At 37.7% G+C, this 16,016-nt stretch overlaps 3 protein-coding genes across 3 annotated transcripts; 1 reads left to right on the top strand and 2 right to left on the bottom strand.

Moving 5' to 3' along the window:
- Window positions 1-1,593: 1,593 nt before the first annotated feature.
- On the bottom strand, window positions 1,594-7,815 carry LOC101296208. Its single transcript, XM_004301212.1, has 9 exons — window positions 7,401-7,815; window positions 6,404-6,852; window positions 5,891-6,090; window positions 5,403-5,573; window positions 4,316-4,630; window positions 3,648-3,806; window positions 3,377-3,526; window positions 3,102-3,287; window positions 1,594-2,426 (listed from the first exon to the last, which is right to left on the bottom strand). The coding sequence occupies exons 1-9, from the start codon at window positions 7,813-7,815 to the stop codon at window positions 1,688-1,690; spliced, it is 2,784 nt and encodes a 927-aa protein (XP_004301260.1). The 3' UTR covers window positions 1,594-1,687.
- Window positions 7,816-8,249: 434 nt separating this feature from the next.
- On the top strand, window positions 8,250-12,165 carry LOC101295920 (exonuclease 1-like). The gene is made up of 12 exons (XM_004301211.1): window positions 8,250-8,327; window positions 8,436-8,472; window positions 8,589-8,763; window positions 8,849-8,927; window positions 9,342-9,386; window positions 9,618-9,767; window positions 9,896-10,010; window positions 10,299-10,399; window positions 10,690-10,787; window positions 10,882-10,974; window positions 11,084-11,319; window positions 11,636-12,165. Exons 1-12 carry the CDS (start codon window positions 8,250-8,252, stop codon window positions 12,163-12,165), a joined length of 1,737 nt encoding a protein of 578 aa, XP_004301259.1.
- An 899-nt stretch (window positions 12,166-13,064) lies between these two features.
- Window positions 13,065-15,805, bottom strand: LOC101312349 (beta-glucosidase 44-like). Its single transcript, XM_004299497.1, has 11 exons — window positions 15,503-15,805; window positions 15,306-15,364; window positions 15,098-15,173; window positions 14,939-15,010; window positions 14,736-14,823; window positions 14,401-14,653; window positions 14,187-14,302; window positions 13,882-14,105; window positions 13,764-13,795; window positions 13,557-13,659; window positions 13,065-13,465 (listed from the first exon to the last, which is right to left on the bottom strand). Exons 1-11 carry the CDS (start codon window positions 15,738-15,740, stop codon window positions 13,188-13,190), a joined length of 1,539 nt encoding a protein of 512 aa, XP_004299545.1. The 5' UTR covers window positions 15,741-15,805; the 3' UTR covers window positions 13,065-13,187.
- Window positions 15,806-16,016: the final 211 nt, after the last annotated feature.

Genomic DNA, 16,016 nt, shown 5'->3' with positions numbered 1-16,016 from the left:
CATATGTATAAGAGCTATCACAAAATTCATGGAATTATAATTCCTATAATTTTAAAATTTCTATGAACATTAAAATTACTTTATCAAAAAACAACGTTATAAAGCTGGTTAATGGGGTAATTGATTGATAGAAATGTTTTTGATATATACTTCATAGAATATTATTAATACAAATTATACCCAGCTGTTATACTGATTATATATCTAAGGTTAATGACTATTGTGGTTTCTTAAAAATAACAGGGGCAAAATGGTCAGTATACCCGCCCTTTGGCGCGGTGTAGTATCCACATTATGCATATTCTACATATGTATAAGAGCTATCACAAAAACAACTTTTATACAATAAAACATCTAATCTTGTATTCTACCCAAAATATAAATGCTCTAATTATTTTGATTTGTAAGATTCAGGATGTAGAAGAAAAGTAAAAAAATGGAGGGCAAAAAAATCTTTGCTGAGAGAGAGCTTATCTAAAAAAATCTAAATTACCTGTTTCAGAAAAAACAAAACCAAAAAAAAAAAACTAAAGTTCATATGCTTATGAACAGTTAACCATCCTTTAGTATATAGTATAATTTCCGCGGCTGTCAAACCTGATTTTATATTGTGTTCGATTAGGGCAGTTATTTGCATTCTGTGGCTGTAAAACCTGTAACCCGGACAAACAAACTGATTTTATGATATGTAAACAATTTACTCTTTAATTTCTTTGTCCTCACCCAAAATGTCTGGCAAACCTTAACTTACAAGTGTTTAGGGTTGCAAGCAATGGTAGTTTATGATTGTCCAAGGTTTAGCACCAACTGTGTCTCAATATGTTTCCACTTAGGTCCCATTTGGTTAGCATGAATGTCACTTAGGCCCTGTTTGGTTAGCAGGAATATCAAGACAGAGAAATGATTTGTTTTCCTTTCTCGACTTATATAAAATGAAAATATAAAATAAAAAAAGTTTTGAACTTATATAAAATGAAAATATAAAATGAAAAAAGTTTTGGTATTTTCATGTAGGTGTTTGGTTAATATTGTAATTGAATTAGTAATTTATTTCCATTCATATTATACAATATTTAATAAGTCATAATAATGAAATTTAAAGCTTTAATTTCCATTAACACCTTTTTACTAATTGCATATGTGATCTATTTAAGAGAACATAAACATTTTAGTTGACTATTTTTTGTAATTTACCTTTAACGGGCATGGAAATAAAATACCACCCCTTAACTAGGTAATTCGATTCAGACTCTATGGAGTCAATTTCCAGTCAAATCTCATTTTTTGTTTCCTTTCCAATCCTTATTTACAACCAAGCAACACATTAAAATGGAAAATGAAACTAATTTTATTTCCATACCATGATTTCCTACCATACAAACGGGGCCTTAGAGTTTATGCCAAAAGATACGAGGTAAAATGAAATTTGCCACTAAAAAATCTGTACTTTCAAATCATTTGTATGCATTGCACCTATATCTTCTTTTCTATACAGAATTCCAGAACTCAGAATAGGCAAACACTATAGGGGTATATATGGCTAGATGCTACCTTCTAGATTGACTTGCCGCAAGATGAATAGCAATCCTTTTGCATGGCTCGTATAACTTTGTCTAAAGCAGTTCTAACTATAAATGGCTGCTGTCCTTTGGGCATATACCCTATGAAAAGTTAATAGATCACCCAGTCATCTGAAATTCTGAATATCTCCTCTGCCAGATTCACGTCGCTTCTTTGATCTATTACGTAAAAAACAATTAAGTGTCATATCATCGCCACTGCTCGCTTGTTCCTTCCCAGATTTGATTGTGGCCTCTTGTATTTGAGCATGCCGTTTAGTAGTTTGAGCATGCCTCTTCTTGTATTTCTTTTTCCCCAAGGAAGCCACAACAGGATTATCAGTCTCATCATCAGCAACTTCAAGCTTTCTCTTCTTTGATTCATGTAGAAAGTGAGAAATAGCTTTCTCTTCATCTGATGTTCCTATGATTTGATCGGAACAAGATTTCTCTGTGGGTTCTTTGGGCGCATCATCCTCATTACTAACAGGTACAATAGCCTTACACTCTCCTGTCGGTTCAGTGCCTTTCTGCCTTCTGTGACGCCGAATTTTCTTCTTCATGGCATCATCCCCATTACATGTCCGAACCTCAGAATGGCTTACTCCAGGAATTTGACCGCTGTTTCTATTCCTCCTAGGTCTAATCTTCTTTGGTACAAGTGCAACAGCCTCACAGTCTCCTGTGGGTTCATTGTCTTTGTGCCTTATTTGATGCGGTTTGAGAACATTCTTCTTTTTCCTCTTCTTTGAGGCATCATCGTCATCATATGTCTCAACCTCCGAATTGCTTGTCCCAGTTTCTTCCTCGGAGCAAAGTTGAGCATTGTTTCTATGCCTCCTTGGTTTAATCTTCTTTGGAACTCGGCTGTTAATGAAAGGTAGACATCACAGATATTAGAAAAGAAGGAATTTTCTCTTAGGATCAATTTGTACACACTCATTCAACCCAAGAAATAAAAAAATACTAACAAAGCTTCGATATATAGGCTGTGTTTGATTCGGTATAGAGGTTGGGGCAAATGGTTTCATGCAAAACTAAATTTCTAGTTATGTGGGAAGATACAAGCAAACTACAATTTCAAGGTCACACACAACACATAATTTGTGAAGAAAGCAGTCGTTGAATAACTGAAATATTTTGTTTTGTTGAAGAAGTATTGACATAATTCGTAAAATTGAAGTGATTTACACACAGTTTATACTTTATACAAAATTGACTTCTAAATTGAAACACTGATATTTCCAACAAAAGAAGAAACATTTGCTGAATGGTTTATAAAAAGTAGATTGAAATTTACACTCCTCATTTTACAATCCACACTCCTTTCTTTTTTTAGTAGATTAAATTTGGTTTTTTGTAACATGTGTTTTGTCTCTTTATAAAAGTTTTGACTTAAAAAAAGAAAGAAAAAGGGTGGATTGTAAAATGACCCCAAAAAAGATTGATGCGATTCATTTCCTAAACTTGATGAGTAGGTACTTCTAGAATCAACTTATTGACAGAAACAAGACCACCAACACTAGTGTTAGAGAATTTTACCTTAATCCTCCTGTCTTCCTAGTTAAACTCTTCCTTGAGGTACCGTCTTGTAGAAGAAAATCATTAGGGCCAAGGGCTGGGCGTTCTTTCTCCCGATCAACAAAGTTGCGGATGAGAGCGGTCTTACGTATTTTTTTCTCTTCTCTGAGCAAAGGCACTTCATCCGGAAACAATACCTTCCATCTCCTGATCAAAATAAAAGTCAGATCAAACTGTTAGACAAACCCAAGTGTGGGCAGCAGTGGAAAAAATAAAACATTTTCAGGGCTTTATACCTCCAGCACATATTATCAGTCCGGTTAGGCACATATGCAGCAACTTTTGACCAGCAATGTCCACATTCTTCAATTGCCTTAATCAATCTTGAATCCTCTTCTTCAGTCCATTCACACCACTTCAAAGAAGGTTCTAAAGAGTTGACATATCTGCCAACAGAAATTTAAAATTAACAATTTTCTCAAATTAGTAGCATTAAGCTTTCACTAAAGATTTACCTCAAAAAAAAGAAAAAAGAAAAAGGTTTCACTACAGATTACGGTATGCTACCTATCCCTGCATTGTGCCTGAGTTCGACCCGGCACAAATTGAGCTGTCTTGTTCCAATTTTTTGACCCAAAAAGCATTTGAGCTACAATCAGGCGTTTGTCTTCCTCTGGAGTCCATTTACCAGCTCTTGTTCTGGTTGGATGAAGTGATTTCTTCCATCTGCATAGCATGAAAACTTATCATTACTGTCAATGAGGCTTCACATGCTGCTTGCAGAAAACCAAAATCTAATACATATAAAGCAACCAAGGAGTCAGTTCACAAGTGTACAGGAAGGTGTGAGAAAGCAAGGTTACTAGGGGAAGAATTGGTCACATGGATCATATAGAAATAAAGCTTAAAATTACTACAGGCGCAGATGAAACCAATAACGCTCTATTTGTCTGTATGAACCCAAATTAGCTTCAGTAATCTTGACCGATCATCTTAAATTCCAGTAATGAAATATAGTAATCCATAGCCGCTCATGATGTAATTAAAACACTCGAGCCAACTATATTATATAATATTCCAAGTTTCATCAGCAGGAATTACAGTTACTCTTTCTTAGATACCAAAAGGGCATGCAATATTTTTATTTGGTCAGAGAATACAGTGTACGTTAACTTTTGGAATCAGCAATAGACAGCTACAAAACATCTAAACATGAAATGGAGAAGGCAACTAACCTGTTAGAGCATTGAGTACCAGTTCGTCCATTCAAAGCAGAAGCTACAGACTGCCAATCCCTCTCACCAAAAGCCTCTACAGCAGAAGAAAGTTGTGCATCCTCATCCTTGGTCCACTCCCGTTTCAGAATAGAAGCATTTAGGCTCCTTTGGTAGCGTGCCAAGCACTGAAATGGAGTCCTGTTAGTCCCAACCGCTTCTGCAATATTAATCCAATCATTGACCCCATTCTTCTGGACAAGATACAGAATCATCTTATCCTCATCCGTAGTCCATGGTCCGTGATTGACTAAGGGATCCTCCCAGTTCAACCACCTGCAAGAAGTAATCACAAACATTAAGATATCCATGTGAGCACGATTACTACGATCTGAAAGGCAGAAGTAATGAAAGCATCACATCTATCCTTAATCAAAATCACCATAGACACCTCAACAGCACTGTTTAGATTAATTCCTAAGTCAAAACTATGGGTCCACCTTCATGACAGATGCTGACCTTTTTAATCAATTCCAACAATGGTAAATGTGTCTGTGATGAAGACCTCATAGAGGTCTGAAATCTCGCTTCATGAAAGGATACACATGCTTCAAGACAACCAATAGAAACAAAACTCTAATCAAGTACTGCACACATTGACACATGAAACAAAATGAATATGAACCCCAGTCCTCACAAACTGCCATTGGGTGTGATAAGAGATTAGTGACAAACACCATATGTTGAGTTATTCACCAATACTTCTTTCAAATTATTAATTGGGTAAAAGCAAAGATTAAAGATTACAGTTAAGTTCCATAAGCCAAACCAAATTACCAAGTTTTGGACAAACTGTAAACATAAGGCTTATTCATGTGAAAGATTGGATGCAGCTAGTCTGTCAATCCCCTTTATTTTTACAAATAAGTCGCATTTCAGCAATAAAAACTGCATTTCATGACTATTTTAACAAATAACAATAAAGCAGAAAAATTGTCATGCAATAAGCTGCAGTTAGTTTGCCAACATTTTGTATTTGATCTTTTCTTTGTTTGCAACTTAAAAAATGAATGAAATGAGAGAGGTGTGCCATTACAAAAGGTCATACCTTGCTTCACATTCTCCACCAGAGCGACCAGGAACATACATGGAAGCCAACTGCTCCCAGTTAACCTTAGGCAGGAACTCCTTAATGCTGTATGGGGTAATTTCGAGATCCTTGATTGAAGCCAAAATGTTATCAATGGCATCTGAGTCTCCATGACGCGTCTCAGAATAACTGTGAAAGATATATGAAGTCAAGGAGCATATTTAGGAAACAATGAGGAGTACCACAAATCAATGTACACTAATGCAGTCTAGGTAATCATGATTAAAGAAAAAAAAATTCCGCCTTTTTGGATTTAAGCAGATAAGTAGCTGCTAGGTATCAAATAAAAGGGAATTGCACCTTCCATTATCAAGTGCTACAAACTTATATAGCCTATTTATATGTAGGTTCATTCTTAACTTTCACAAATTCCAATTCGTTTCACAAAGCACTCCAAAATGTTACCGTGACATGACATCATAAATGATAAAAATGAGTGAAGATACCTTGATTCATCCATGGAAGATTGAAGAACCATTTCTTGAAATTGCTGTCTTATTCCCTTTTGAAGATCTTTCTTTTCTGCCTCTGACCAATTTTTTCGATCTAATGAAACTGGAAATTTTGTCAATGCCTTTCTGTAGTCAGCAACATGTGAATTTTCTTCTGGGCCATAGGACAAAGCTGAGATAGCTCTGTCATGTGCCTGCAGAAACAATAGGTTTAACAGACATTAAAAGGAAGCCACCAAATATCGAAGTAAAAAGGCAAGAAGAAGAAGAAGAAGTTTTCATGCAAAATATCCTAAATAGATTGTCATGAAAATTGACAATCATAGAGACGAAAAAGATTACCACATCATATTTGCATCGAACTTATATGTTATATGTCACAAAGCAATACAATGAAAAATTGGAAACACCAACCAGAATAACTTAGATAAACAAACCAGCAGCCAGCATGAAACATAACTTGACAGTTCGTTGAAATCAAATAGTCAAAAGTAACTAAAAACTCACCTTTGAATCAACCCTTGGCCTTTTCGTTAAAATTAACTGGACACAGGGATCCTTCTTTTGAGACAGCGCTTCTCCTGTTCGTCTTTTGCAATGAGCTTGAAAGTCTCTAAGGATTTTGACACGCTGCTTCAGTTTGTTGTTCTCCTCAATTTTAGCTTTGATTTGTATTAGCTTACTTCCAAGAAACTTCTGACAGGACCTATTCTTAATAATAGCATCCCAAAAAGCCAGTGCAGACTTTGGGAATCCTGAACTTTTGGTTGGCGACATAGATGGCTTACAAGAATCTGACTGATTCCACTCAATGGAAGTGGAAGGCTTCCCCTCTTCAGTATAGGTGACCAGATACGGAAACCTTTCATGAGCCTCACTTCCAGATACTTCATTGCAAGTTTCCTGGACTGATTTGCAGGGAGGATCAATCTGCACTGCACTTTTACCCTGAGTATCTAAAAAACACGAAAGTAAGATCCTCTAGAAGCAATAAAACTGTGGATAACCTACGACCACTAAAGATCAATGCACAGATAGTTACAACCTTATAGTTAAAACTTTTACATTTATATTCAAGTAAAACTTGAAGTCACTCAATTCTGTAATGCCCGTATCACACTAACTATCACCAAACAACATCTTCATTACAATTACCCTAGTCAGTGAGTTAATTTTGACACTTTGGCAGATAGATTGGAGAATTCTTTTTATAAAAACTACGATACGATTCATGTTGTTCATTAAGTTTCTCGAGCAACATACACCAGGGTCATACAATGTAAGCATTTCGATGTATCGTACTCATTACCATCTCACTCCTCACCCTAAAATATAGCTGATAATATAAGATTCAAAATGGCCAATCAATGTAGAAAAAGGCGAAAACCTTAAGCTGAGTCCTAATTCTCAAATCTCTGCTAACAAAATTGACCTAATTGTAGCCACTCTACAATATCAATTAGAATACACAAATGCATTAACAGAGAGTATGTAAGGCATATACCGTTCTCGTAAGCAGCGAAACGTTTCCTCACGGCGAGTAGCGTTTGGTAGTCGTCCTCCTCCTCGTCGGAGACGGAAGGCGGCAGCAAAGTACAGAGAGGCTTCAGCGAAAGAGGCTTGTTATCGGAGAATTGGTTCTTGATTTTGCGGAGCAGCTCGAGGTCCTCGTCGAAATCGGAGTCGGAGTCGGAATTGGGAGCGGAGGAGGGGCCTACGTCTATGTCGTCGTCGTCGTTTTGGTGGATGCTAGGGTTTTTTCCTTGGTCGTTTTTGGCGATGACGTCGTCGGGGTCTTGGCCGGTGATCATACAGGCGCGGCGGAGGGCCTCAATGTCGTCGTTGAAGCCGTCGTCGTATTCGTCGTCGTCGTCGTCATCGTAGTAAGGAATCTCGTCGTTCTCGGCGAGCGGAGACATTGAGAAGAGAGAGAGAGAGAGAGAGAGAGCGCCAAGATTGTGGCGGAGTTTGAAGCGGCGCAGAGAGGCGGGTTTGGGAAATAAGAACTCAGAGAAGCGGGTCGGGTTTTAATCGTTTTATGCAGTTTGGGTTTTGAGGCCCAACATAAGTTTGTGTTTATTTATTAACAAAAAAAGGAAAGAGGAACATGTACCGCACGCGCGTTAGCAGGAGCGTTCATCATACCAACACGCGCGGGAATTTCAACTAAATTTGGCGGTAAAATAACAACAGTCAATTTCACCAAAATGCAACGTGGCAATCTCCCATTTGCTTCTCTTCCCGCCATTTTCTCCAACACTTGGTCCTCCCCTCATTTCATTAATTGGAAACAAAATAAGAAATCCAGAGAAACCAAAAACCCTAGAAATTGAAAAACCCCAACAAGAAAAAAATGGGCATCAAAGATCTCCTCAGATTCATCAAACCCTACATTCAAATCATCCATATCAGGAAATACGCTGGCAAGCGAGTAAGTTTCAATCCCAAAGTTTTGATTTTTAATCTTCTCAGCTTGATTTTGAATTGGGTTGGGTCTTTCTCTTAGATTGAAATTTGGGTTTTGTGGATTGATTTGCAGGTGGGCATTGATGCCTATTCATGGCTTCACAAAGGAGGTATTAAAGTTTTGTTCTTTACTGCTTTGATTTTTTATTTTTATTTTTATAATTACTTCAGTTGGGTAATGGGATTTTCATTTCAATTCATTTGTGTTGTTCAAATGTGTTGGCAGCTTATTCATGTAGCATGGAGCTGTGTATGAATTCGAATAGCGATAGGAAGTTGAAATACATTGACTATTTTATGCACCGAATACATATGCTTCAGCACCATGAGATAACCCCAGTTGTGGTTTTTGATGGTGGCAATGTACCATGTAAGGCTGCCACTGGGGATGAACGCCACAGGCAAGTTTGTTTATTTTTTCGTACATTACCGATTTGATGGAAACGGTGTTTGTGTTATTTATTGGCAATGTTATCACTGATTCAGGAGGAGGAAGAAGTTTCATGATTTGGCCATGGAGAAAGTAGGAGAAGGGAATGTTAGAGCTGCCACTGAGCTCTTTCAGGTATATTAGACTGCATAGTATATCATATGTCAGTATATACTATAGCTATACTCTTCTATCCAAGTTCAATCTGGGAATTGATTTGGATTTGTGACTTTTGAAGTTAGTGGCATTACTTTAAGTTATGTATTACTTGTCATCCATTTTTGTATGCATTGCTCGGTTTTGATGATTACAATAACCAGACTAGTTTCTCCTGAATCCCTAGTTATAAACTTGTTGACTTATAATGGTTGCAATTTCATTCAAACATACCCAGTTGTTCATGTTTGTCAAGGCATGACTATATGGAGAGTCCAGAAAGCATGTTAGGAATATCAAATGTGGGTCAGAGTTCCACGGATGTTATTATAGGATACTATTTCCTTCCCATTGTTTATCTGATTATCTATTGTGTTTGCTCATTATTTGTAGAGGGCGGTGAGTGTAACTCCATCTATGGCACATGAGCTGATAAAGGTAATTACTTTCTAATGTATTAGGTTTATCTCTTACTTTCTATCAAGCTTGAATTTAATTGTCATGCCATTGCCTTTTCATTTGGTATTTCTGAATTGAACCTCATCCTGGTTGCTTTACTTGATGCACATCCTTTTCCTGTCATTCTGTTCTTATTATCAGAGCTCATTGCCTTTTCATTTATCTTTAACCCAGAGTCCACAAGTAACATCTCCACTGTTGGCCTTCCAGGTTCTGAGATCAGAGAACATTGAATTTGTTGTAGCTCCATATGAGGCTGATGCGCAGCTAGCATACCTGGCCAGTCTTGAAGCAGAAAAGGGTGGAATTGCGGCAGTCATCACTGAGGATAGTGATCTAGTGGCATATGGCTGCCAAGCTGTAAGAACTTCCATGAAAATCTGATACGGTGCTGATGGAGGCCATTGCTCTCTTTTTACTTCATTTCATCATAAAGTATTGAAATTGCTGGTGTTTTGTTTGTCTTGACTTGCGTTGGTTGCAAACAGATAATCTTTAAGATGGACCAATTCGGCAATGGTGATGAGTTACTGCTAGACAATATTTTTAATCAAGTGGACCGCACACCTTCCTTCCAAAATTTTGACCTCAAATTATTCACAGGTTAGTTCAATGTCATTTTAAACCTTTATATATGAACATGTTTTCCGCAAACCATCAATCTGAAAAAGTTACAAGATGTTACAACAGAACCTTCTTTTGTATTACCAACTCCTATGTCTCAAATGGCATCAGGTGTACAGGATCGTCCTTTTTTCCTCCCAAATTTTGCCTCAGAGCTTCCTTAAGTAATGTAAACATGCTTTTCATTTCATGGCAATACAATATATCACAGTAGCTCAAGTATGCATTTCAATGCATGAACCAGTTTACTATATGGCATTATTGCAGGTATGTGTGTCTTGGCTGGCTGCGATTTCCTTCCATCTGTACCTGGAATTGGAATGGGTAAAGCTTATGCCTTGGTTTCTAAGTACCAAAATTTAGATCGCGTAAGTATACTTTCTGCTTCTTAAATTTCTAATAATGTTGACTAATATTAGTATGTACTGAAACAGCAGAAATACAAAAAAAGGAGGCATACTTATACCAATATACATTCCTTTTCCAACCATTTGTTGGACATGGACTTAAATCTGAAGTCCAGATTTCTCTATCGTGCCTCTACTCATGCATCATGTTCATGAATATGTATTGCATCTCAACAGGAGAGTTTTTATTGATGGCAGATGGTATTACTTGTTTGTAAACCTTATACATTGCTTGGTTGCATGTTTTGCAGGCTTTATCAGTTTTGAAATTACAGAAGGGCAATCAAATGCCTGAAGATTACCCCAAGTCTTTCAGAGAAGCAGCTGCAGTTTTCCAGCATGCTCAAGTGTGAGTAATATGAAAATAGCTTTAGTGATAATGCTTCACACTTTTGGTGCTTTTTTCGTTACTGATTCATGGCACCTTATTTGCATTCGTACAGATATGACTCTGACAAGAAAATTGTCAAGCATATGAGACCGATACCACAAGATCTTGTGGATTCCCTTGATGGAGAAATTGATTTCCTTGGACCGTATCTTTTTGTTATATAATTCCTTTTATTTCCAGGTTAAATTATTGTTACCTATTAAGTTGCCTGTTTCATACCCGCATTTGTTCTCCTTGACCTAAAATTGAACTAGAGAAATCCCTTCATCAATAGCCATTGCAATTGCTGAAGGAAAATTGGACCCCATAAGTATGGAGGCCTTTGATCATTTCCCCAGTTCCAGTTCTAGTCATCGTTCAGGTCCCATTAAGAGCCAAATTACTCACCACTTCCAGAGATGTGAGACTGCTATTGTATCTCCACAAGTCAGTAGCTTTGTGGCCTTTTCCTCCCATAAAACCAGAAAACAAGATAGTCCTATGCCTACAGGCAAGTTTCTTTTATGTCCTCTCCTCACACAAACTATGTTTGAAGGCTTTTTAGCATCATGACATCTTCTCTTTTTTGACTTAAATTCCGAAGTCTGTATATGTCCACACACAAACACTGAGAATGCAAGCATGTCTTTACTTCTTACATTAGAAGTATTATAATACATATGAACAACCAAATATATCCATGTTCAAGTTTTTGCATGTGTAGCATCTTATTTATACATAAACTGATAAAAGTAGTGAAACCTGTTCATAACCAATGTATAAGGTTCTTAATGCATGTCTTACAGCGGTGAAATTTTGCTGTACAGAAAAGCATAATCTAGTTTTAGACGAGAAGAAGTATTTGAAGGAAGCTGCAGCACTTGGAAAACTAATTGTTCCTTCGACAAACAATGAAGAGGTGAAAAGTACCATAGTGCCCAACAATATCCCCTTGAAGGTTCGTGCCAGCAACCCTTTCAAGAAAATGAAACAGGAAATCAATTCGGATCAAATAGGTAGCAATACTAAGCAAGTTTCAATTGCAAGTGAGGTAGAGATATTGGACACCTTGTGTGCCTCTACCAGTAACATATCTTCAATAGTTCTCGATAGCCCTAGAAAAAGAAAAAACGATATTGACTTAGATGACATAGAGAGTGAGAGTAGTCAGGAACTAGTTTCTGTGGTGACAAGTACACAGATAGAACCTTCAGGCATGCCGACTTCAGACTCTCAGGAGAGTGTAAATTCTAAGCTATCCAAGCAAAAGAGGATAGTGAAAAATGACAAGTTGAAGAGAAACAGCTGTTCAACAAATAAGAAAGGCAGTATCTTGAATTTCTTTTCACCTGTATGATATATACTGTACTTTTTTGATATATTATATTTGAATTCTCTTATTTTCTTTTCATAGACTTCTAGCTACTTTTATTGAGTTCATTTTTCCTTCGTTTGAAAGTGAATTTTCTGGAACAGTACATTGCAAAGACTGATCTGTGAGACGATCATGATAGTGATTCAATCTAATCATTATTTTTCATATATTAAATGTATCAACTGTACAGTGACAAGTTTGAGAAGCTGCTCCCAACCAACCCAAGTCAAGAACACCAAACTAGTGCTGAACGAAGGAACTGTTCAATCCACGACAGTTCTTCATTAGAGTGTTACATAGCCAGGGACTTGGAACAAAAGAAAAGAGTTGCATATTCATAGGCAAATTAGGCTTCCCAGAAAATGTGTATGATTTTTCCTTTAAGATCAGCTACTTGAGATCTCAACATGTATCGAACTACTGAGAAGTTTCATTTCTGACCTCAACACAAACAAACATCACACTGGTCCTATTGCAATGGGGATGATGGACACTCAGTCCTTGCTTAAGTACACCACAAGCTTTGTCCTTGTTGAAACCATTGAGTTTGACAAGTTCCAGACTCCCACATTGAAGAAAAGAGTGGAAGTAAGTGGTGAATACACATATAAAAGACACTGAAAGCACCAGGATTACTTACTTACCTGGACGGGGTTAATGGGCGATCAAGAAGACCTATAGCCTAGGCTTGTGACCTCCATTGCACTACGGAGGGGTGCCTGCCTATGGTCTCCCCAATGAGGGAGAGCCAACGTCATAATTTGTGATAGGAGGAGCCTGCGTTCGCGCGGCCCCTCGCAATTCTAGTTTAACCTTTTCTTCCCTTTCGGTGCTTATTGTGTTGTGTGTGTGTTGAATCAAAACGATGAGAAGTATGAAATGAGCAGGAAAATAGGGTAGATAAGCCAGCATAAATGCATAACGTCTTATTGTTAAAAGCAAAAACAAACTAGTCTTGTGATCAGTAGTTCAACTCTCGATCAAAAGCATGACATGAAGTCTATCTAGTGCTTCTTTTTGGTGAGAAGTTTCTTGAACCAGTAGGCAGACATCTTTGGGTACCTCTTGAGGGTGGTGAAGTCAACATAGACTATGCCAAACCTTGAAGTGTAACCCAATCTCCACTCGAAGTTGTCCAGCAATGACCAAGCAAAGTAGCCTACCACATTGGCTCCCTCATCGACTGCCTTCTTCAGTTGCTCCAGATAGCTTCTGTAGTAGTGGATCCTATTGGTGTCATGCAATGCCTTTGGAAGCGTCTGGTTTCCGGGGTTATCCATGCCTGCAAATCAAACAAAATTGATTGATAACTGCTGGAAAGGAAAAACAACATGAAGAGAAGATGAGGCTTTTGCAGGGTTAAAGGGTAGTACCATTTTCGGATAAAATCACAGGCGGGTTCCCATAATGCTCTTTTATGTATGTTATACATTTGTACATACCCCATGGTACTTGGTAGAGCCAAGAAGAATATGCCTGCGAAATGCCAATTTTTGATCATACATCAAAGCAACACTTGTGAAATAAAAGGCTTAAAAAGAGAAAGCGTGCAGTTTATGTATGATTGGATTGTAGTTTACCCTAGGACCAATAGGCACTCCATTTTTCTCATCTGCACAATTCATGACAGATAAATAAGTGATGACCATATCATTCAAGTAAAGTTCGTCATCTTAGATGAAGAGGAGAGCATCTTACATGCAAATCCAGCATTCCAGTCATTCTGGTATCCCAAGGCGTTTGATTTAGTTTGATTTTTATCTGGAGCATATATATAGTAAGCAGTGTACTCGTTGATGCCTACAAAGTCCATTGAACCCTTCACCATCTTAACCTCCTCTTTCGTAAACTTAGGTAGCCTATTGCCAACAATATTTTGGATTGTTTTCGGATACTCCCCATATACAATCGGATGAATGAACCTATAGAAAAGCCAATCAGACAACATAAGTTGTTGGTTCTGTAATAGAGGTCAAAGTTGCATCTAAAGCTTGAACTATTACCATCCAACATGAAAGTCTCTTGCCCTTTGAGCTGCATATCTGTCAGCCTTTGATCTGGTAAGAGGCTCATACCAAACAAAATCCAACAGTATACCAATCTTTCCTTTTTGTGTTTTCTGAAAATGTAACACACATACTTCAGCATATCAACATCATATCAAGATCAAATTTTCTTTCTCATGATACAAAGTGTGGCCTATACATTGTCCCTTACCTGATACTTTTCGCGGTATCTCTGAACTGCTGCTGCATGTGACAAAATCAAATGATGTGCAGCAATGTAAGGCTCAGTTCCTGAATTCCCAGCTGTACAATTTCCATAAGCTTTGGAGCACCGTCCCGGAGCGAAGAATCCAGTGTCATAGCCAAGAGCAGCCACAACTCTAGGCTCATTGAATGTCATCCAGTTCTTCACTCTGTCTCCATATGTCTTGAAGCAAAAATCGGCAAAATCGGCAAAATCTTTCCTGTCAAGTTTGAAGTATACCTCAACACTTGGTCTAACTAGTATATAACACTTTGCCAAACTTCAGAATCCCAAGTACTTACACAACTCTGTCACTTAACAATCCCAGGTACTTCTTCTCAAGTGCAAGAGGAAGATCATAGTGGTATAAATTTGCATAGGGAGTAATGCCTACACAACATGACCCAACAATCAAACAATGCCATTATCATACTGTATAAGTAATTCTAGTACATATTGCTATAAATAAATCAGGAATATATTCATAAGTTTAACAGCATTTTACCTCTTTTAAGCAAGTAGTCAATTAACCGATTGTAGTATGCCACTCCTTTCCAATTCACTTTCCCAGTACCCTCTACAAAGATTCAAGATTGAGAGCCAATTAAAGAAAACATACAAAAATAAATACAAACAAATGAAAAAACATGTCAACAATCATTACCTGGAAATATTCTGGACCATGATATTGAAAACCGGTAGGCATCAAAATTAAGATTCGCCAGGAGATCAATATCTTCCTGTAACAACAAAACCAGTCTCTTAGTATATTATCCATAAATCAACCTGATCGAGAAAGATCAACCACATCAATCAACCATTTGAATGTTTTATAAATATAAATTTGTAACTTAGGGAAGAAAAAAAAATACTTTGTAACGGTGATATTGGTCAACTGTAACATCTCCAGTAGCATTATTGGCAACAATCCCTATGTCCAAACAAAAAAAAGTTAAAACAAATTATTTCACCTTAAAATAAGAATTTACACAAAAAGCAAAGCTTTAGGAGGAATCATTGTGAACTAGGCCGGCAAGGGTGAAAACAGCACTGGAAAAAATGTTTTTACCTGGGATTTTAACAAAGGTATCCCAAATGCTGGGTCCACGACCTTCCTTGTTGGCCATGCCTTCCACCTGATAAGCAGACGTCGCCGTTCCGAACACAAACCCCTTTGGGAAACTAGCTCTCAGTCCACCCTCAGCCTCAGGGAAAGGAGCTCCATTGTGCTTGGCTGCACCCGCAACGTACTGGATCACAACAACAAGACTGACCCAGAAGAGCACCAGCACTGGTGTGGTTCTCATCTTTAAGCTACTGCAAATAAGAGAGAAAGAAAGAGGAAGAGTACTGTGGCTACTGTGTGTTAAGAATGAGTGAGAAAGAGTGTTCGTATAGATAAGAAGAAGACAGTAGTGACTAGGTGGCCAAAGACTATTCCCTATTTTGGATGCGTTTGATGTTGAAAAGGAAAGGAAAGGTAGAAATGGAAAAATGGAGTGGCAGTGAGTCCAAGCTCACACTTGGTCCTTGCCTGCGCCCTACAAGGGACCAGCAACTTTCAATCATGATTCATGCATGCT

The sequence above is a fragment of the Fragaria vesca genome, linkage group LG5, assembly GCF_000184155.1.
Source record: "Fragaria vesca subsp. vesca linkage group LG5, FraVesHawaii_1.0, whole genome shotgun sequence".
Classification (NCBI taxonomy): Eukaryota; Viridiplantae; Streptophyta; class Magnoliopsida; order Rosales; family Rosaceae; genus Fragaria; species Fragaria vesca.
The sequence above is the reverse complement of the archived record's forward strand: the minus strand, read 5'-3'. Positions and strand labels throughout refer to the sequence as shown.